The 23,531-nt window shown below is 37.1% G+C and overlaps 2 protein-coding genes across 5 annotated transcripts in view; both read left to right on the forward strand.

Annotated features, from left to right (window-relative positions):
* Positions 1-2,996: 2,996 nt before the first annotated feature.
* tmem41b (transmembrane protein 41B) lies at positions 2,997-8,941 on the forward strand. The gene is made up of 7 exons (XM_053513418.1): positions 2,997-3,197; positions 4,746-4,863; positions 5,208-5,336; positions 6,091-6,184; positions 6,309-6,413; positions 6,513-6,651; positions 7,704-8,941. Exons 1-7 carry the CDS (start codon positions 3,107-3,109, stop codon positions 7,871-7,873), a joined length of 846 nt encoding a protein of 281 aa, XP_053369393.1. The 5' UTR covers positions 2,997-3,106; the 3' UTR covers positions 7,874-8,941.
* Positions 8,942-11,472: 2,531 nt separating this feature from the next.
* dennd5a (DENN/MADD domain containing 5A) overlaps positions 11,473-23,531 on the forward strand; it is a 57,410-nt gene continuing 45,351 nt past the window's right edge. For all 4 annotated transcript variants that reach the window (XM_053512853.1, XM_053512854.1, XM_053512856.1 and 1 more), the window contains exon 1: positions 11,473-11,810. In XM_053512853.1, coding sequence (XP_053368828.1) covers positions 11,711-11,810 — 100 coding nt within the window. In that variant the 5' untranslated portion in view covers positions 11,473-11,710. The remainder of the gene's footprint in view (positions 11,811-23,531) is intronic.

The raw sequence follows: 23,531 nt of genomic DNA on the forward strand, positions 1-23,531 counted from the left end.
CTCACTATGTAGCAGGCACCGTCATTGAATGTAACAGTAACCACCGTCATCATCAACTTTTATGTCATACTATGAGGTAATAATATATCCTCAATTTTTTTCTAAAAATGGCTGGCTTTGTCAAGGTTGGGGGTCCTGAATCTCTATTGGTGCCAGGGGTAGCTTAGTGGTTAAGGCATTGGACTACAGTTCGGAAGATCCCAGGTTCAAACCCCACAATCACCAGGTTGCCACTGTTGGGCCCTTGAGCAAGGCCCTTAACCCTCAACTGCTCAGGTGTGTAATGAATTAAAAATGTAAGTCGCTCTGGATAAGAGCGTCTGCCAAATGCATAAATGTAAATAGTGCTCCGACTATTGTTATTACTGACAGTGGCGACATCATGACTTGACTATGACATGACTATGCAGTGACCTCCATCACAATGACTTGGGGTTTTTCATTGTATCATTGCATCATTGTATTATATATTAAAAAAAATTAATAATTTATAACTTTGTATGTACAAAGTAGTAGGGTAGTAGTAGGTTTTAATTTATTGAAAATAGGATTATGTACAGTTGTACTTAAAATTATTCATACCCTTGGTATTATTATAGTGTTTTTGATTTAAATGAGATAAATTAGTTTTTATAATATGTTCATATATTTAATATGTGACAAACAACTGATGAAATAATAAGATGTGATATTTCAAGAAATATGACAATTTATGGGTTTTTATTGAGAAAATTAAAAAAAATCACCATGTTCAAAATTATTTATACCCCTTATATTACGATGTTTTGATAATCAACAGAAAAGCCTTTGTTCTTAATGATGGCCTGCAAATGCTTCTTCCACAAGATTTCTACAGGTCTGCTGTGGAATATTTCCCTACTGTTTCTTTGCAAAAACCTCCAGTTGTTGGAGATTGGAAGGCTTCCTAGCACTGACCCGGATCTTCAACTGTCCAGAAATTCTCAATTGTGTTTAGGTCAGAGCTCTGACTTGTCCCTGAACCATTGCATGACCACTCACATTGTATACTTCTGTTTATTATCTTCTGGCAGGTTGAGCTTGTGTGCTGACGCTGCCAGGTTTTCATAAATAATCTTGACATAGTCCTCTTTTTTCATAATATTATCTATCTTAACAAGGTTACCTGTACCACTGGCTTCTTTCTAAGGACTCTAGAGGATACATTAGGCTTCCTGCCGTTTCCATCCAGGTTTCTGTTAAACGTCTTGAACTTTGTGGTGATACTTCAAAATTCTCTGGTAGCCTTTGCCTCCACGATGGGCAATGACAACATGTTCATTCTTCTTGGCCATGGTGACAGTGACTGAGAATAATAACAATTTTGCCCCTCAATTATACTTTTAGGAGCAGGTGTTACCATTTAACATTACAGTATTAGGCCTTAACCGATTACACCTAAATTGATTAAATTGGTTATAGTCACTGGAGTCAAATTCCGCCAAAGTGGATTTTATAAATGGAAAAAAATGTAAAGTATTTTTTCGGCAAGGGGTATTAATATTTCTGAGCACAACTGCATGTGTTCTTTCTATACCTGCGGTCTGTTGTCTTTATGTTCGGTCGAGATTGGTTTAAGAATGTACAAAAAATGTATGTAGATACAGTTACTGTTCTTACTATATTTATAATTGTTTATACAGTAACTCATGTTTGAATTGTATAATTACAAACTCCCAACTACAACATCACGATTGTGTGCACTTAACTCGTTGCTGCTGCTCACGCTGCTCCATTGATTCAGCAGATATATTATTACCTCACAGGCTGACATAAAAGGTCATGATGTGATGATGACTATTACATGGTGAGAGATGCCTGCTGCACCGGAGATTTTGCTGCATAGCTCATACAGCAATTGCACATACAGTATATATAAAAGGCCTGGTACACATATAGAACAAGGGGATTTATACAATTGCCTCCAAACCAGGCCAAAATGATCTCAAGACATTGATGATGCAAAATTGCAAAATGATTTTTGATATCTCAAACAGTCCAGCCATGGTGATGTCTTAAACTCCTTGGCTAATAACTTCCTTAGTTAGTTATATATAATTATGTAGTTACTGTATGTGATAATAAGGCGGCCAGTGGTGTAGTGGTTAGCACTGTCGCCTTGCACCTCCAGGGTCCGAGTTTGATTCCCGGCCAGGCTCGATTCCTGGCTCTGCGTGCATGGAGTTTGCATGTTCTCCCTGTGCTTGGTGGGTTTCCTCCCAAAGTTCAAAGACATGTAGGTTAGGAGATTGATTGGCACCCTGTCCAGGGTGTACCCCGCCTCGTGCCTTAAGCCTCCTGAGATAGGCTTCAGATCCCTGTGACCCTGTATACAGGATAAAGCGGTATAGAAGATGAGTGAGTGAGAGTGTATGTCATAATAATATTGGTATTTCTCTTTTAAATGCATGTGCCCACTGTGCCCACTGTCTTTCTGGTGCACCCGAGTGGTGATAGCGCAGGTGCTTAGGCCCGATCATCATTACTTTGCAACTATATTTATTATTATTATTATTCTTTCTTTATTATTTTCTAAGTAAGAATTACAACAACTTATAAAACATCAATACAGTAAAAGATTTCAGGGGGAGGCATAAAAGACATCTATATATAGAACAAACATATAAAATACATCCATTCGTGCAAAATAAATTGATAAAGAAGCTAATTACACAATTTACAAGGGGATAATGATGCTGATGAATTTATTAATTAGAAGTAAATAATTGAAAATAAAAAGTACCCAAAAAAATTAATCATTAATTACATTGGTTAAAAGTTTGTAAAGGCTTTTTGTTCATACTAAAAGAAATAGTGTATAATAATAATATTATAAATAAATAGAAATAGTGTCTAATAATATTATTATTATTATATTATTATTAGAGTAATCCTGCAGTTACACCAGAGGGCGCTCGTCACCTTATTCCCCCTCATTATCACCATCGAACAAGACGAGGGTAAAAGGTCACGCGCGTCATTTCGCCATAGTGCTCGTTAAGAAATATCTTGAGAGTGTCAGGAAGTAACCGGCTGCTTACACTTTCACCACCACGACACTACACACTGCTTGCCTAAATAAACCAACATGGCTAAGAAGAGGAGCGGAGTCCGCGAAGCAGATGCCACTGCTCTAACACAGCGGGAATCGATGACAAAAGAAACGCAGCCTCTTAAAGGTATCGGGCTGGTTTGTGTTACCCGTATTGGGCCAAGTCCCGCCTTTAGACGTATGATTGACAGGTGATTCAGGCATTCAAAGACAAGCAATGGCGACAACCGGCGCTCACGCGTTCGACGCTTCATCCAATCCTTGTGCCGGGGGCGGGGCTTGTCTGTATACGGATAGGAAAACAATGTTAAAACATTATTCATGTTAAAATGTATGTAGCTCACTGTAAATGTTTAACTTGAAGTGGTTTTCCGAATGGTCGGTGTAATGAGTTTGAGAAATGGCGATTAAGAATTGTAACTAAGGATGTGGATTTTCTCTATGTTGTGAATTGAAGGACACAGTAATGTGATATGTGTAAACTGAAGTGTGTGTATGTAAGCTGTTTGAGATGGAAGTCCCTGTTGTGGCTGTCACTGGGGATTTTGAAACACCTGATGCAAAGTTGAGCAACATCTTGCCCCTTAAATCATGACCTGCTGTAATAAAGTGCTGTTACAGTGGTTATACGTGATAGAGTTGTTTTAATGATCCTAATAAAGGACGTGAATCAATAGATTTAAATGTCTCAAGTCAAAGATTCGGTGACACATCGTGATTATTTTATGCGTCGATTCATGTATCGCTTCACCAACTCCAAAATTAACTTTTTAAAAATGACATTTTATTTGATATGTTTCTATTTGAGGCAGTAAAATGTCACAGTTCCTCCATAATCCTACAGGAGAATATACTGTAATCCGTCAGGAAGGGCGTCTGGCGTAAAACCTGTGCCAAGTTGTGTGTCCGCTCTGGTGACCCCTCGTCTGGATCAACTGAAACACAAACATCATATACACATATACTATCTGTGTATTGCAGTTCTAAACAAACTTACCAAAAAATTCACTACGCACACACAGGACACTGTGCTGTCTGCCAATGAGTGAATAGTTTAGAGCCCAGGATTACAGGAACTGCAACATTTTACCCCCTCAAATGCAAACATGTATGAACAAACATCATTTAAAAAAAATCCATTTTGGCATCAATGTGGCAATACATAAATCGCAACACAAACGAATCGTGATGTGTAACTGAATCGCCCCCACACCTCTCATCTCTAATAGAGATGTAAATGCATCAATATTTTTATAGGAACACCTCATATACAAGAACTTTTGCTGCGCTAATGGACTAAAGATTGATTTATTAAACATTAAGGGAAGGAGTCTCCAGTGTCCGTCCCAGTGAGTTGTCTCTCAGGTTTTTTAACACAGAAACGGTTTAGAACAGAGCACATTTCATGCAAACTTTTATTATATTTTTGATTGTTTAAAGCTGCTTTCGACAATGACAATTGATTAAAAGTGCGTTACAATTAGAAATAAATAAACTTTAAAACCTCTCACCGTTAAAATTGTCTGTGACATAAATTGCTGTGATACAAGATGAATTAAACATTTTAGGACGTGTGTATTGTGTACTAATAATATTCAGGATGGTAATACTCATCTTGGAGTTACACATTCAATTTACCAAAAAAAACTACTGTGTCCTTATGTTCCTCTTACAGCAGCACAGTATTCCAGAGGAGGATCCGCACGAATTTCCCTCCTCATCCTGATTTCCATCTTCGCCTGCGCTGCTTCGATCATGTACCTGGTTTACAGAAATTTCCCTGAGCTGAGCGAGTAAGTGCTTCTGATTTTTTTGCCAAAAAAAACAAACAAACAGACTTTTAAACTTGGAGATTTAAACCATTAGTAGAAGTGTTAAACAATTAGCATTTCCAGTCATGGAGAAAGCCTTCATTGGAATTTTTATGTTCTGGAGTAAATTAACAAGCAGATTATTATTTTTTGTCTTAAATTCAAATTTCAAATTCAAATTTTATTTGTCACATACACAGTCATACACAGTACGATATGCAGTGAAATCATATGAACTATATGACTGTGATATAATAGAGAAGGTAGTGAAGGTCTGAATCCACATTTCCAATCCACATTTTATGTTTTAAATGTTTCTTTTTCAGAGATGAGAGGGACAAGATAAAAATCCCCAAAGACATGGATGACGCTAAGGCCCTGGGGACAGTGCTTTCCAAATATAAGGACACCTATTATACCCAAGTGCTTTTAGCATATTTTGCTACTTATGTCTTGTATCCTTGAAACCAAATCAGACAAGTTTCATATTTACAAGTTTTTTAGCAGTTGGTTGAAGCTTCGAACTTAAATTGACTCTTTATAACTCCGGTGCCCAGAAGGTTGTGAGTTCAAGTTTTCATCTGTCTCAGGGTTGTAGAGAAAAATTATTTTGCTGCATGTTCTCTATACCGCTTCCCCTGTTAATGATTTTAGGAGACCTGGCGCCTGTCCTAGGTAACTCGGGGCACTAGGCAGGGTGCAAACCATAGCAGGGCACACGCACACACTCACTCGCACAATATAGGCAAGTGGAGAATGCCAGTTAGCCTACCCTGCATGTCTTTGTACTGTGGAAGGAAACTAGAGAAAACCACCAGTCACGGGGAAAATGTGCAAGCTTTACGCACACAAACCCGAACCTTTGACCCTGGATGTGCGAGGACACAGTGCTAACCACTATCTGGAATCTGATGCTAAAGCTTTTGGGGCATCTGTAAAATGAAAAATGTTACATCTCCTATTTCATCCTAAGGGTGTGCAAAGTTTTTCACTCCACACTCCATACACTGTAAATATTCGACTTGGGTATGAAATCTAAAATTGTTTACTGTATTACTGTGAGAACGTCTTAATTTTGCTATAGAAAGATTTGATATCAGTATCTATTGATGTGGGAATAACATGAGACCCGAAAGGCTAAAAATAAACGTATAGTTTAGAGTTTAAGAAAACCAAATCTGTTGTCCTTCCTTAATGGTCCTATTTCAGCCTCCAGACATTTGCTATTCCAGGTTCGATTTTCCTCAGTATCCTCTCTGGTTATCTGTATCCCTTCCCCCTGGCCCTGTTCCTGGTTTGCCTGGTAAGTGTGAAATAATAATACACATGATCACAAAGCAAGTGATTATACACAGTGATCAATTTGTGCTGTTGCCGCTGTATTTATTATTCTGCACCACACTCACTTTGAATATTCTGCTTTTCAGTGCTCGGGTCTGGGAGCATCTTTTTGCTACATGTTGTCTTATTTAGTGGGCAGACCTGTGGTGTACAAGTACTTCACAGACAAAGCAGAGAAATGGTCACAACAGGTAAGATATCTGTGTCATATACTGCGTGGAGATAGATATGATGAAGGCAAAAAAAGTGCTTTTGTTATGTTGCTTCAAGTGATTTTAATTTATCTACAGGTCGATAAGCACAGAGAACACCTCATCAATTATATCATCTTCCTGAGAATTACACCGTTTCTCCCAAATTGGTTTATTAACATCACTTCCCCGGTCATTAACGTGCCTTTGGGAGTCTTCTTTTTTGGAACTTTCCTCGGTAAGATAAGAAAAATATCACTTTTTTTCTTATGTTAAAAAAATACATGTTGCCAAATTCTCCTATATGTGATTTTCTCTGCTGAGATCAGAGATATTTTGTTTAAAAGAAAACCAGGGAAGCCTAAGAGATAACACCTTGTTGATATCAGTTAAATATTCAGCCTTTTTTTTTGGCAGTATTGGGCTTTCAGTGTTATCTCTGAACTGGTGCTTTTCTGATGATGAATGATTGTACAACATGCATATTTAATATATTTAATATAAGAAGACATTTTGGAGCACAAGGTGTAATTTATTTATAAGTTTTCTGACAGGGTGACAATTCAACTTACAGAGTCAGAAATATACATACACCCACTTAGATTATTAATTCAATATGTCTGAAAGTCCTGCAATGTCTTTAAATTTGTTAAATCCAATGCTTCTGAACATTGATCATGACCTGACTACAGTCTGTAGCTTCTTCGTGCCAACGGTGTTTGTTTGTCAGCACTCCTTGAATTGGACAGTTACGGGAATCGTTTGATTGCAGTGATTGCCTCAAAAGGTTGTGCAACAAACTACGTATTAGGTTAGGGGTACCATCATTTTTGTCTAGGCCTGTTCCATGACAAATGTTCCATTTATTTTTTTATAATTCTGTTGCATAGTTGAAAACCAATGTCTGACTTTCATTGGTTAACATTCATAGAATTTTTATTTATTATTACTTTTGTCAGATTAAAGTTATTTATTTGATCATTGTGAGTTTTTCTTTCATTGACCGAAGAGTACCAACAATTTTGTCCACGTGTCTATGCCTTAGTTCACAAGAAATTTCATCAAATGTTCTGGTTTAAATTATCTGGATCTTTTAAAGCTGAACAACTACCTCACCACTGGAGTTGATTCATATTTGTGTTATTAAATTGAATCTATTGTATGTAGCAGATTTGAAAATTATATCTCATGCAATGCACTCCACCCAAGTGTGAAAGCATCCTGCTGTAGATAAGAATAGCATGTTAATACGGTTCAGTTTCTCAGTGTGCTCTCACATTTCTCTTTCAGGAGTCGCTCCTCCATCTTTCGTAGCGATAAATGCCGGAACGACGCTGTACAAGCTGACCACAGCGGGCGAGGCTGTATCCTGGTACTCCTTGGCCATTCTGGCTGTTCTAGCTGTAGTCTCTATTCTCCCGGTGTGCTTCCAGAAAAAGCTGCAGGAAAAGATGGAATAAAGCGCCACACTTTTTTTTTTTTTTTTTTTTTGTCTTTAATGCTTGTCCTCCATTTCATTTCTGCTTATCCCTGTCCTCACACATATGCCTGTTTTTTTTTCTTTTCTTTTTTTTTTGTCATCATGCAAAACGGGCTCAGAACTTTGAACTTGGACCGGCTCGTGATCATATGCTTCTTTTTCTTTTTTATTGTTTCATCTGTTTTTAATAACCTTGTGTCAGAATTCATGTTCCTCTATTAAGCCTATTCTTTCTTCTAACTTTAGACTAATACCTTTTGAGGTATTTTTAATCTGTGTTGCTTTGGCAGCACAAACAGGGTGCTAGCTATGCGTGGAGAACTTTCAAATATAACACCTCTCACATATACTGTGCCATCGACATTATTTTTTTCCCCACAGGTTGGAGATGAACCAGATATTTAGACCTTATGTAGTAGAATCTCTTGGTAGATGTTTTCCTCCACAAATGTATAAGAAGACACAATATCCGGGAACCAATTGTGTTTATAATGCCTCATATGTATTTTTTTTTTTTTTTTGCTCCTTTTTTTGTTGCTAATTTTGCTTTTGATATTTATTTAGTCTTAAATAGAAGATTACTGGAACTAGACGGCACTGACCCTTTTGATTTCTTTATCTTGGATATAAGAGGAAAAACTGGAGTAAAAACAAATTTTAGCTGATTTGCAGTCCTGGTTCTGGCAGTGCTTTAAGCACTTCAATTCATAAAAAAGATGAATAATTTTCTAGTGAAGCTCTGTAAATCATTTTAAAAACACATCCACTTCACTAAGGTGCATTTCTACTCAGTTTTCATGTCTTATTTCTTTTGTTCTGTTCATGATTATATTCATTCTTTTGATTTTGGTTGCCTACACACACACACAGTATTACATTGACCTCTTTCGGGATGTTCTTCATATGTATATGCTACTAATTGATAATTTTCCTTTTAAATGCCATTAAGAAATGCTATATACTGATATGAATATCATTATAGATAAGATATTAAGAAGACAAGAAGATATTTATTATGAAATGATTAAAAGATGGTTTCCTTCGCTGATATTTTGTGAGTGTTTCTTGTGTATATGATGGATTTTCTATATTTGTTAAAAAACCTAATCTCTTATTAAAACAGGACAAACATAAAATGTAAAATAAAATAAAAAAGCAAATACACTTGAGGAAGAAGGGACAGGGAGCTTTAGGGGGTTTTACTTCATAAGTAGTGTCCATTTTTAGTTTAGTTCTGTTTTAAAACCTGCATTGGATGGATATTAAATTGAATAGACTAAAGAGATGGATAAGTAAAACATTAAGTGATTAAGGTGTGCGTGATTTAAGGTAAATAACTGGTACATCTTATTCTGTCTTTATGTTCTAGTTAACATTGCAGGAGTTCTTACCATAGTTCATCCTGGTGCTGCCATCCATGTGATGTACAAAAAAAATGTTATATATCAGAACAAGCCAATTTCTTCCTATGGTCCATGGTTCAAATCTGATTCTCACATGCCCTCTGCAAGTGTTTTCAATAATGGACACGGGTCAGCAGGGGCACTTTGACCCATCTGTGGCTATGCAGCAAGCTGGGATGCAATTCCTTTTCTCCCCATGTGCTTTCTCACTGAGTCTTTAATGTCCTTGACCACGTCACTGGTTCACTGGTTCACTGGTTGTCCTTCCTTGGATCAGATTTGGTAGGCACTAACCACAGCATACTGGGAAGACCCAGCAAGACCAGTTGTACTGGAATTGATCTGACCCAATCATCTAGTCAACACAATATTATTTCTAATAGGTGTATATCTGAATAATAAGAGGCATTTCTGAAGAGGAATTCAGGAAGTAACAGTACTGTACTTTTGGATTCAGTGAACATTATGAGCAATACAAAAGTTTTCAGACAAATGTCTTTCATCAGTCCATTACCTGATTTCAATTTCTTCAGTCTTAGTGCTCAGATATATAATTATATAATTACACACAATTGCAAGCATGTCTGAAATCCCAATTTGTATGCAAAAACATACAAAGTTTGTTGCTCAAAGACTTGTTTTGCTCATTGTGCCTTACTGTAAGCAGTTGCTTTAGTTAGCCACAAGAGGGCAGTCTATCCGTGTGCACTATGAAACTGTTAAAGACACCTTTTTTCTCTCAAAATGTTCACCCCAAAGTTATACAAACTACTGTTATATTATTATATTTTCTTCATCCTTGTTGTTTAACAGCGGTTGGAATCCAGTAGGTTGCATTACCGCGAACTGTTGGTCTCATTCTCCCACATCTGCCTGGCTTTTATACCTTACTGCTGATCATTTTCCTAAAGAATAGAGTTGTTTTATCAGGGATCAGGTCACAGCTTCAGGGTACCTTGTTCGATCATGAACATGGATTGTTGCCTATCTGAAGTTTGCTATGATCTTCCCATTTCTATATGAGTTTCCTTTGGATTCTCCAGTTTTCTCCCATCTCCCAAAACCAAAATGATACACTATATTATCAAATGTTTGTGGACACCTCACTATATGTTGACCATGGTTGAACATCCCAGTCCAGAATTCATGTTCATTCATCCTCCTTCAAGTTTTACAAAGGTGTTTGGTGGGGTTTAGGTCAGACTTTTTTTTAAGACCACCCAAGTTTTTCTACCACAAACTTGACGAAGCAGGTCTTCATGGAGCTTGCATTGTCATGCTGAAACAGGTTTGGGCCTTGTAGTTTCAGTGGAGGTAAATTGTAATCCCACAGCATACTACAACACTTACTCAATGCCTATACCCCTTTATGATGTATACAGGTTGGCGTGGGGGCTGGAGACTATTCTAAGAGACTTAGTGCACAAGACAGGGTAGACCCAGGATGGGGTGCCAATCCATCGCAGGGCACCAACACATACACACACTCACATGGTCCTTTACACACTAAAGCCAATTAGCCTAATTTTTATGTCTTTGTGAGAGGAAACCAGAGGACCTGTAGAAAACCCATCAAGCATAGTGAGAACATGCAAACTCCATGCTTGCAGACTCGAGGTGGGAATCGAACCTAGACCCTGGAGGTGGAAGTCTATGCCACCATGCCCACAACATCATATATAGATATGTGCTTCAGACTTTTTGGGGAAGAACCTTATGCAAGTGTTATGGGTAGCTGCCCACAAACCTTTGGCCAAATACACCACACTTTACAGATATTTATTTATAAAACATTCACAATGTGCCGCTTTGTGTTGGTCTATCATATAAAATTCCAATAAATAACATTTACGTTTGTGGTTGTAACGTGACAAAATATGGAAAAGTTCAAGGGGTAGGAATAATTTTGCAAAGATGCAAATTAAGCAAAAGTGCCGCCCAGGGTTGCTGTATTCCTTTTTCACACTTGGGATAAACCTCAGGTCCAGGATGTCATATTTAAACATTGCTCAAAGACAAAAAAACACACATTTTATTTTAATGGTTTCTATAAAGCGGATTCATGCAGACGATACTGCGGTGAGGGCGTGCACGGGTAGGTGGGTACGTGCGTGCGCGCTCGCTCGTGGTGTGGTATGGGGGTAATCCCATGATGTGTCCGTCGCAAGAACGCATGCGTACAAGCTCGAGCTCGAGGAGCGGTCGAAAAAAAAACAGCTGTACGAGCGGTGAGCGCCCACAATGCAATTCGGTCTTCTGTACGGGCTCGTGCTTTGATTTTTTTTAACGGTCAATATATAAAGTGCGTCCGCGATGGCCAGTACTCGATATAACGCAGGAGCTATGGCTGTGTGGTTATAATATGCACCTCTGCAGCAGGGCGGACACACGGCCACGACCGGACCAGCCTCAAAATGAGCACCGGCTTCAGTTCGAACTCCTGCCGGTTCGCGGATTACTTCGTTATCTGCGGACTCGACACCGAAAGCGGGCTGGAACCAGACGAGCTGTCCGGTAAGCGTCGCGACCCCAACTGTTTTAGCGGTTCTGTTCATTTTTGGTTCTGTTTAGATTGTATAACACTTATTATGCGGATTTAACACCAATTTCTGTTTCTCTTTTATCCTATAAAGCGACTGGTTGAAATATCCAGAAACCTCAAACATATTGTATTTTAATGAAATATGTTTTGTAAAGCTAACAAGCTAATATTTTTCCAAATAGTTGCGGCCCAACGTTTATCCCGAGAACATCATACATTACACTCCGTGTTCATGTCCGAGGCCTTCTTATTTATTTATTTATTTGTTTATTTGTTTGTTTGTTTGTTCGGTTATGTGTTTGTTTGGTTGTTTGTTTTGTTTATTCACTTTCATGAGCGACATCTTTATTTCCTAACCAGAAGAAACTAACTCTTAGTACACTCAGTCTTGTAAACAAACATCTATTAGACAAGGGAATACCTCCTTCATTCCATCTCCACATTTTTTAATTTATTTAAATGCACAGATTGCACAGGAATAAAAAATACAGATTACATTTTCTTGTGGTTAGGCACTTCCCTCTTTTTTTTTGTTTGCACTGAAAGTAAATTCCCTTTGGTAATTTTTCTGTAAACCACCAGTTTCTCCCAATTTAAAGGTGGAGTAAGCATTCTGTCTTTTAAAAATAATCCAGCTCTGTATATTGTGATGTAGCCCTTAAAACTTAAAGCATTTTAGCCATTTTTTGTTTTTCATTTTTTTATGAGCATTAAAACATGTATAGGTATCAAGATTATGCAGTAAAAGAGTCCTTTTTTTAGCACAACCTAGGCAATATGATGAACTGATTTTTATTTAATTTTAACCAACAAGACAAACGTGACTAGAATCTTTTTAATGTGTTATGCAGCCAAAGAAATAGCACAGATACACATGATTAAATGTAAAAATGTAAGTCGCTCTGGATAAGAGCTTCTGCCAAATGCCTAAATGTAAATGTAAATGATCACGCATTTTTATGGTAGTTTTCAGATGTTTATATGACCAAAAAAAGAAAGAGAAAAATGCTTATTTTGAGAGTTCCACATTTTTGCAACGTCACTGCTATATTTCAGTAGTGGTAAAATTTACACGTTATGAAAGTAATGATAACTTTGGTTCTAACTGAAGTCTGGAATCCCAGTTGGACAGTTTGATGTTTAAAGTCTTCTGACACATTGGCAGGAATTCTGTATAAGCATGTGTCTTTTTTTTATTTGGTCATTAACCAGTGCTGTGTTGCCTGCACAGAACTGTACTGCTTGAGTTTTAAGGGTTTTACAATCACAGATTGCAAGAGAAAAGACGGAATTCTCTTGTAGTTAAGCACTTGTCCCCTTTTTTTGCACTGAAACTGAATTCCCTTTGGTAAATTTTCTTTAAACCTCCAGTTTCTCCCACTTTAAAGGTACAATAAGCATTCTGTCTCATAAAAATAACCCTGATTTTCAAAAAAATAAAAAAAATAAAAAAAAACCCTTATGGATTAAGCCGTAGCCTTTTAGCCAAAGAATGTTTATTATTGTGAGGGGAAATCTTGTTCATAACACTGATTTCTGAACTAGAAATGCTTGTTTTTGGATGTGCTTTCTGTCAGTCATTTTATAGAAATGTCCATAGCGTTCTTGTGTAAGGTAACATGCTGTATTTGAGTGACCACTATCCTGATCTTTCATGGTCTATCCTGTATTCCATTTAATCTATTAGTCTATGTAATAGAAATTACAAAAGTTTTATTAGTGTGCTGAAACGTAAATGAATAATAAGCGGTAGGAATGTGGGAGTGGCCTTCAGAGTTTGTTTTGAGTATTGTCCCCTACCTTTGATTTAATCAGTCTAACTCAATTGATTTTCTGGATAAGTTTGTCATATGCATTTTACAAGCTTTACACATTTAAAAAGATGCTGCTGGAGACAATAAAAGAAAATAAAAACATAAAACTATATACAACAATAATGGATTTGTAAATACATATACAACACAGTACTAGTCATAGTTAGCAAAATAGTGTCAAATCATCTGACATTGATATAGTGTACATTGTTTGCATAGAATTTTTTTTTAGAAACATTCATTAAGACATAATTTAATAAAATATTAATAGCTTTTAATGTGCCGGTCACTTAAACCAAATCTGTTGTGAATGAAAAAATTCTGGACTTCATGTTAGCTAGCAAGTGTTATTCATTTGCTTAAGTTTGCAGCAGAAAAGTGGGGATGTCATCCTATGTAAGAGTGAGGTGTTATCATGGAATAGAATGCTTTTAATTCCTTCAGGCTATATTAAGAATGTTGCTTTTAATCCCTTTGGGCTATATGATGAATTGTCAAATACTAGTTAAAAAAAATTCTGTTTGTATGATAATTTATACATATACAGCCCATTAACGAACACACATTACCAGCAGAATCAAGGTCGCATCAAGATTTGCACAAACAGAAATAGTACATGATCACATATAGCATCACCAGCCTGACAATATTCTATGGGCAAGCGAATATCCTAGAGGATTTGATTATAAGTGCCGGGAATGTGGGAGTGGGTTTAAGAAGTTTAGAAATCCTGGTAAATTTTGTTTTGAGACTTTTCCCCTACCTTTGATGTAATCAGTTTAACATAATTGTTTGTCATACGCATTTCACATTTTAAACTTCACACATTTTAAAAGATGTTGCTGGAGACAAAATAAAATAACAACAGAAAAGTATATGATTCTTGAGTATATGATTTACAAAGAAAGTGATTCTTTGTAAATTTTCCTTTGCTATTACATTGTAATTTCACTCTTTTATAAATGTTTAAAGTCTCTTTTGGTTTCATAGCAAAAAAACAGCAACAGCAGTAAAATTACTGAAAAGTTTAATAGATATCACATCTTATTTTCTTCCTGTTTGAGACCAAACCAACGTTTTTTTTTACCAGTGTGCCGGGAAAAAGGACTGTGAATTGATGTTATACGTAAAGTTAGACTGTAATATGTTGTTCAATGCTCTTGTTATAGAGAGATGCTGGACAGAGTGCGATGCTACAGAGATTCGTCATGGCTAGTTGGCCGTCGGGAGATTCCAAGCATGATGGCGTTGACTGTAGTGTTAGCTTTAGAGCTGATCTGTTTAAGGAGATAAGCGAGAGCAGGACAGACTGAAATGCTAAAGCACTGCTCCGTTGCTGTCTAAGGGTCAAGAAGAAATTTACCTAGAAACTTGCGGGTAATGTTGGAAACCAAGGAGGAAAAATCAACCGTGAAAGGAGTCGACTTAGAAAATTATTACTACATACAAATGATAAAACTTTTTCTTATTATTTAGAGTAATTTTTTTTTCAGTGCATGTCATGTCCCCTGTCTGTGACACATGTGTATCCTGCATGTGGAGATTGTAGTACATCTCAGAGTCGATTATTAGCACACGAATAATAAGTAATAAGGTTTTCAGTAAAAGGTTCATGTCAAAGAATCGTTTTACAACAGATATTAAAATACTGATACAGATCCAGCTACGACCCTGCTCAATAAGCTCTTTGTGATTTGGGTCATGTTTGTTTTGAACTGAGGAACTGTGGGAGAAACTGTTGAGAATCTACAGCTTTTTAGCAGATACAAAATACTTTGTATCTACAGTATTGTTGTTTTGATTAGCTTAAAGTAGTACTTTGTATCTTGGCTATACATAAATATCGCACTACTGTACATACCATATATAAAAATCATGTACATAGAACTACTAAGTGCTGTTCTTTCACTCTCCCAAAAAAATACTATCTTTAATATATACCTATAATATCAGGTCTTTTTTAATGAGACTAGACCTGAAGCAACTTCTAGGCCGAATCTCATGGGGAGTCATTAGCCGCTCCGCCGTTTCCCTTGGAGACTCTGTTTGGGAGTTGTTGACTCTCTCTCTCTCTCTCTCTCTCTCTCTCTCTCTCTCTCTCTCTCTCTCTTTCTCACTGTTTTAATGATTTCCTAAAACTGATTTCAATATTAGTAGTGTATGGATAATAATGATATAACTAAACTGACTGTTGTGATAACATGTTTCCCTGATCATATATACTTGGGAATGTATTGTAGCCCTTTAGAATGTTAGATGAATGCATGTAACTGTTTCTGAATTATTTCCAATGAAATAGAAAAAGTACAATATGCTACTTTGTTTGAAGTCTCTAAGTAGGAATTCCATCTTGAGGTGGTGTTTTCTTATTATTTCCTAGTCTGAGATCAGACAATCTAAGTTATGGATTTTAGTTGAATATACCCTAAGACAGCTGGTGTAAGCTACATTCATTTAAAAATCACATACACTTTAGTATATTTGACACCATTTTGTGATGGATGGATATATCTATACAAATACATACATATAAAATAATTTTTTTAATAGCTTTGCGATGTCATAGTTTAAAAAGTTTAAAACTGCTGACCTAAAGCAATACGTAAAAGTTCTTTTCAGACATGTTCTGTATAAAGTAGGTATAAATAAAATAGTAACAGTTATTCTGTGACAGTCTCACAAATTCTGTCTGTTTGATAGAAAATAGTCTTAGCCTTTAAATCAGAAAAGACACATGCATGAGAACCAAAATGTGTGGAAACATTGACCATTTGAAGCATGTCTGCAGTTATTGGAACATTTTTACTGCAGCATAAAAATCCTCCCTCTATTACCAGAAAACCTGATCATATAAGGTTGCCAAGAGTGCAGCGTGTCCTCAAAGGTAAGCTGAAAGCAGCAACAATGATGGCTGGTTAAATAATTAGTGTCTGTTCTGTTGGAGGTAGCACATCATAACCCAGTTGTGGGTGAAAATCGCTCTTAATGTACTCTGTGCAGTGGTGTGTTTTAACCGAGGTGACACACAAAGGCATGACTCACTTACCATGTTCATTAATTTCATACAGTTATTGTCATTTGTTTGGATCTTAGGAATTTATTATTCAGTATGCAGTAAGAAACATTTACTTAGGACAAATTTGTTTCTTCTAAATCGATTGAGATTTTAATCTGACTGTTTGTGCAAGCCCCAGCTAGAACACTTTATGAAAATGAGCAAAACGGAATAACCCATGTACTGTAGTGGGCGAGAATTGTGATTAGTTTCTGTAAAGTGTGTAATCATTAATTCTGTTGAGGTGTGCCAATAATATATATATATATATACACACACACATACACACTTTCTGGGCAATTTGGGAATGCCAGTCAGCCTACATTGCATGTCTTTGTACTTTGGGAGGAAGCCGGGTTACCCGAGGAAACCCACCGCGCAAGGTGCAAACCTGGCATGGCTTGCACATAAGCTGGTGGCAAGATTCAAACCTCCAACCCTGGAGGTGTGAGGCTGCAGTGCTAACCACTAAGCCACCGTGCTGACCAATATATCTAACACTGCTTATAGAAATATCTAGTTGTTTCTTTAGCTGACTTCGCCAAATATAAATTTTAAAACCGTCGCTACGATTATGAAAAGCCTGACGTTTCCTCTTTGCTAAAAGCCGCTGACCTCAGGATAAAGAGGATACACGTGTGACGAGATGTTGCACATTCTGTTAAAAACGCAGCACATCCTTCCCTCTTTTTGACGTTCCACTTACCATGTCATGAGCTTTTTGTTCAGTTTTCTTGTGCAGCAATAACAAGCACATGTTTTGCTTGCACATGATTTGTACCACATATATGCCCGCATCCCTGTTAAGGAGATTGATATTATCTTGTGTTGAGCTGTGACAGGAGTTCACGTACATGTTCGGTATAGCGTGACTGGCTCCATCAGTATGAATGCCACACGTGTTTCGAGGATTAGTGTAGTTCTTGGCAGCGTTGCAACAGTGCAGTCATTGCACATTGGTGTAGTCCAAGGAAAATGTCTGTTTCTGAAACCTTCGTGACATTTTTGTGGTAATGTATAGCGTGCGTTCTAAATCTGGGTCACTCGTTAAAGTAAACAACAATGTACAGAATACGTAAGAAGTGGTTTAAAGATACAAGTTCACAGCGTGCACATGTCATTATCTATGTTTAAACATCAGGTGGTAGAACAGTAGTTAATTATTTCTTAGTTATAAAGTAATAATTAAAATGTTTGAATAAATACCTGTAGTTGTGTTTCGATTTCGAGAAGAACACAGAAATTATCTTGTTGTAAATTATTATAATTTGAGCAATTTGAACACTGTACTGCACTGTTTTATATAATTTCAACTAATCCTGAAGTGTTTGTGCCTCTTATATGAGTATCTGTCCAACAGCAACATTTTGTATTTTTATAAATTGAATCTGTTCATATTTAATGTTGTGGAAGCCATATTGAATAGGTTAGTTCCTGCTTCTATTTGTGCTACTGTATATATACGTCTGTCTTAAAGATACTGCAGCAAGGAATATTGCAGCTTATAGCTAATTTTTGTGATGCTGGAGACACTTAAGGATGTTAAATAACATCTTAAAGCAGAAAAGCTGTATTCTGCTTATCCCATCATTTCTGTAATTTAAGTTACAGAAATTATGGGACTTTAAGTAGTAAACTAAAGATTATTACTCAATTATTTGTCATGTGCACAGTCAAATGAAAATACCAGTAAGGAATCCTGGGTCAGAGGACAGGGTCAAGCAGGCTACAGCACCCCTGGACCACATAGGGCCTTGCTCAAGGGGTCAACAGTGGCAACTTGGCAGTGCTGGGGCTTGAACCCCCAACCTTTCGATCAGTAACCTTTAACCTTAAGGTTTACAGTTTGAGTCACTACTGCCTCCCATAAAATGGAAGAATTGTGTAAAGAAAAGCATCTTTCACACCGCGCAGATTGGATTGTCTGATTTGGGCATTAAAACTATGATGTTTATGCATTAAAACTATGATGGTCATTAAGAGCATTTAGGCATTAAAATTGAGATGGTAATTAAGATTGTTAAAATGTTAGATATAAGCTGAATATGTCTTTTCATCTGGACCGTCCACAGTACAGGAATGTAAAGCAGTAATGCCAGAGCTGATGTTAAAGCAAATAAATAAACATAAACACATTCTGATTAATTAGAACTACTTACTGTAGGATTCAATAGGTTAACAACAATACAGTAACTTTTTTAGGTAAATTGCTCATGCTGCATGGCCTGAAGGGAAACCCTGATCAATTTCACTTCAGTTTAATGATGCCACAGTTTGGCTTTGCCCACAAAATAATAACCCTGTAAAGGAATCTTGTAGACTAAAAGATTGTATTTGAAAAGTTTTTTTATTTATTTATTTATCCATTTATTTTTTTTGCAGAATGTGCATGGCGCACATTTTTGAGGACTAGACTGCAGCAACACAGCTGCATCTGTAGTTTCAAATATAAAAACGCCCACACAGGTGCTTGAGATGTTTACAGTAGCAAGAAAAGAATAAACAGACTTAATGGGACTCAGCTTAAAGCTTTTCCCGTCTGTATCCCTTTGAACTCATTAAAGTCCATTCCTGATTACAGATGTATGCAAGATCTGTTTTGCTTTCACACATAGACTTAATCTCACCAGACCTGAATCAGTTCACAAAACTAAGGAGTGCACATTTTATTCAAAAGATAAAATATATACATCCAATACAATGAGGTTATACAATGCTTTAGAATAGAACACTTTTGTAGCAGAAGTGTTCTGCAGACCTTGGTTCACTCGTCTTTTCTTCCTTGCGTTACACAAGCGCACTTTCTCCTTTAACCAAGTCTGTGACGTCCACTAGCACACTGAGCACAGCCCTCATTCTTTTATTCTGTTCTCCTCCTCCCACACTGCGTAGGGGTGAGGAAGTGCTTTCACTCCTACTGAAAAGCTCCACAAAAGCAGCGCTAGCACTGTTGGTGCAGATCCAGTTTTCTCTCTAATTTAGTCATGTCCATTTCCCACCTGTCGTGTAAGGGCACTACTTCATCAGTGACAACTACCAACCTGAGAGGGCGTAGGAGAAGTGACACGTGCTTCCTCCGACACGCGTGAGGATGCCAAACTGTTGCTTGTGCACCATTAGGGAGTGCCGTAACACACTTAGAGGAAAGAGCTATCCAATCCATTCAGGATTTGCCGGACCATCACCTGGCTGATTTGAACTCGCGACCTTCAGATGATAACTGCTGCACCCTTTGCGATCGCCAAGTTCCATCCCTACGATACGACTACAACTCTCTACAACTCTCCTTGCCACAGAAGTGGGTTTCAGATATCCGATGAGGAAAACTACTTTCCTCCCATCTGATGGCCACATGACCAACCAGCTCTTCCCGTTTTAGAATTTTAAGCCAAAACAAAATTTAATCAAAGCCGATGCTGCTGAGTCAGAGCTGTGAACGCTGAATACGATGTGTAGGCTGTGTGTGTTTAAAAAATAATGTAGAAAAGCTCTGATTGACTTTTGTTGCTTCATTATTTAATCAATGTATGAATACTGGTTTATAGCACAGTGCAGATTTTCCTTTCTCTCCGATTGCGTAAATCTGTCTTTCCCTTATTTCTTTGTGCTACAACCTGCCATGACCCAGTCATTTTTTTTCTTTTTTTCTTACAGTGTCTAGTCACATTAAGGCCAGTGATGGCTGTAATGAGGTTTTGAAAGCTTTCTGTAAACTTGCAGTTTTCATTCAGAGATCATTAAAATAAAAAAGAAAGTGTTTTTTTTTTCATTCAAAGACTTTCCAATTAAGGGTACTTTTTTCTGAAGGCCTTTTTCAGATGAGGACGATCTACTGTTAATCACAATAAACCTAAAATGTCATTTCTGATTCACAGTCTTGGTGAGCGGTTGGGTTACTCAGTCCGTTATGAATGTCGGGGTTTCTCGCGGTTGAGTAATGATCACACTCAGGCTCTTTGGGACAGAGACGTTGGTTGTGTGTCATATAGCTGTTTTAGATGTTTATCACATAGCACATAGCTGTCCAGTGAGCTTATAGTGTGAAAACCAGATTTTACTGTATTTGCAAAACAAATGATGTGTAGATCAGGGGATACATTACACTAACCTGTCCCATCATGCACCACAAAAGGAAAAGGAAGATTCTTCCTGCAGATAAAGAGATATCAGAGAAAACTATGGAAGAACACGCGTATCTGCCAAGCCATCTTTGGTTGCGGCTCAAAACTTGAATTTATAATAAGTTCATCCAAATAGACAGGCATGGCAGTGTTATTTAAAACAAAAGCTCCATCCATAATTCTGGCAACACTTGATCTGCACTACAGACCTGCACAATTTTTTGCAGGTCTGTAGAACCGTTTCTTTCTTGCAACACGCCGTTAACACACTTCCCCAATGAAAAAATGTTGCCAATTGTGACGTTGTTCGATCTGCCAGATGTGCACTGTTCTGTTCTCTGCCACACATGAAGATGTTGAGCAATCACACTTTGCAATTTCTTTGCAGAAATGCATCCTTGGTTTCTTTTATTACTCCACTGGAAAATCTAATTTATTTAATGTTCTAGCATGAATTTTTATTACATATAAAAATTTTCGCCTTTTTTTTTTTTTTTTTAATAAAGTGTGCCAATAATGCTGGAGGACACCTTAAAATTAATAGTGAGATAAATTACATTACACTACAAAACAACATTGAAACCCTGTTTTTTTATGCTACACTACTGTTTGGCAGGCAGTCTGTTAAGATACAAAATAAGGAGAAATATTTTGTGTCTAATTAAAAGTTTTGTCAGCCATACGTGAAGAAGATCATTGCTCCTTTTGTCATGGCATCTTTCTTATTTTTTGTTACACTTACATTTATTTTCCAAGCAGCATATGCTCAGGTCACTTTATTCTTGTCTTAAATAATTTTCTAGAAGCAGCCTGTGTGTTTAACATGACCTTTTTTGTACTGTGATTCATGTAATTTATCAAATCTTTGATATGATAACACTTGTGCGTGTTTAAAAACAGACGCCCAATTTTTTATCTATTAAAAAAACAGCAGGATTGAAAATGCTTTAGAGCTATCGTCAAACCCTCTCCTTTATCCGCAGTGACAGGGCACAGGGTGAAGGCCTAATTAGCGTATGTATAAGAGGCGCCTCCTGCATGGGCGCTCTGATTGGCTGGATCACAGCCCATCCGCGCTGCCAGGCCTTTAGTACATTGAGGCGCACAGCTGGGTTTCGGCACATTTAAATGCATAACCCTCCCCTGGAGTTTCCCATGCACCCCTGCTAGCCTTTCTCAGTGACATCACTTGTTTGAATACATCTCTTTACCTTCCTGCTGGTCGCTTGTTGATGCGCATGTGAATGAAGCTCTTTAATCCATCTCTAAACTGTTTTTGCTTTGTCAAGAGATTGGCTTTCCTTATAAATTACAAGCTGAATTAGCCTGCAACGTTGATATTATACAATTATAAATTTATGACACAATATACTATATAATATAATATAATATAATATAATATAATATAATATAATATAATATAATTTTTGATAAAAATTTGGTACAAAAACATTCATACAGATACTTGTTACTGAGATTTAAAATGAGTCAGTGTTATAAAAATCAGTGATATAAACCAGTCTAATTAAAGGGATGATCAGTAGATATGAGTTTCTACTGTAGCCGGGTGATATGACAAAAACAAAATCATTATGATTTTTAAAGACATTTTTGTGATTAATTAACAATATTACATAATAATGTATCACAAAATACAGTATATTCATAGGTTTGCTTACAAAGGAGAAATAGGCTATTGTCTCCCCACTCACTGCTGTGCAGGTGTGAATGTGTTACATCAGTTCATTTGTAACTGCGGTGCGAGCAAAAATGTTGAGATTCAAAATGGTGGACCTGGTGCCGAAACAACTCAAGGAAGAGTAGTTGATTTATCACCACAACCTGAGAGTAAACAGCAGAGTATGGAACAGAAACGTTCTCAATCGCCGACCAAGAAAAAGTTAAGAAGTCAGCCCTCAGCTGAAATTTTTATGCCAACAGTTTTCTGCAATTCTCAAGGGCCAGTATTGGAATATTATCAGGAAAAAGGTTTAACAATCCACAGTGCCCATTACACTGGGTGCTTATTGAAGAGCTGGAACTTCAGATTAAACGTAGAAGAGTCCTCTGCATATGAATGAGTTCAGTTCTAAAAGCTCGTTCGTAAGTCCAATTTGTTCGCAAGTCCAACAAACATTGTCTAGGTACTAGGATACTAACACAATTGGCTATACAGTACAGTGTTCTTTAGAATCGTGTAGATGGTTGAACGATTCATGTTAAAAAAAAACAAGCAATTTTTGCCATCTTTTCACCTCAGTCCAATTCTCTTAATTATTTTCACAGTTGCCTGTATTGTTGCTTAGTGTTTCTTAGTAGCACCAGCTTCATCACTGCTGCTTTTATGCCTGCTTCTGGACATCCTGGGCATGTACTGCACTTGCAGAAGATGCATGCTGCATGCACGTAGCAATGTACGCGAATGTAAGTTTATAACTCAAATGTTCGTATGTAGGCAACTTACTGTATGTGTGTAAACATATGTATATATTTACACACATACAGTAAGTTAGTAAGTTGTCATATAATATATTATACATATATTTCATATGCTCACACACACACACACACACACACACTAAAAAGATATCTCTAAAAGCAGTATTATCTTATACTGTAGTTTCTTCTTTATTCCTTGGCTCCACTCATTCTAACAGTCCTCCCTTATGTCCTGTAAATGGTTTTAACACAAGAAACCCACAG

This window comes from Clarias gariepinus, chromosome 15, assembly GCF_024256425.1.
Source record: "Clarias gariepinus isolate MV-2021 ecotype Netherlands chromosome 15, CGAR_prim_01v2, whole genome shotgun sequence".
Classification (NCBI taxonomy): Eukaryota; Metazoa; Chordata; class Actinopteri; order Siluriformes; family Clariidae; genus Clarias; species Clarias gariepinus.

Coding starts and splice junctions, on each gene's coding strand:
- tmem41b (XM_053513418.1), top strand. CDS start 3,107: ATGGCTAAGAAGAGGAGCGGAGTCCGCGAAGCAGATGCCACTGCTCTA. Junction 4,864..5,207: donor AATTTCCCTGAGCTGAGCGA/GTAAGTGCTTCT, acceptor TTTCTTTTTCAG/AGATGAGAGGGACAAGATAA. Junction 6,652..7,703: donor CTTTTTTGGAACTTTCCTCG/GTAAGATAAGAA, acceptor TTTCTCTTTCAG/GAGTCGCTCCTCCATCTTTC.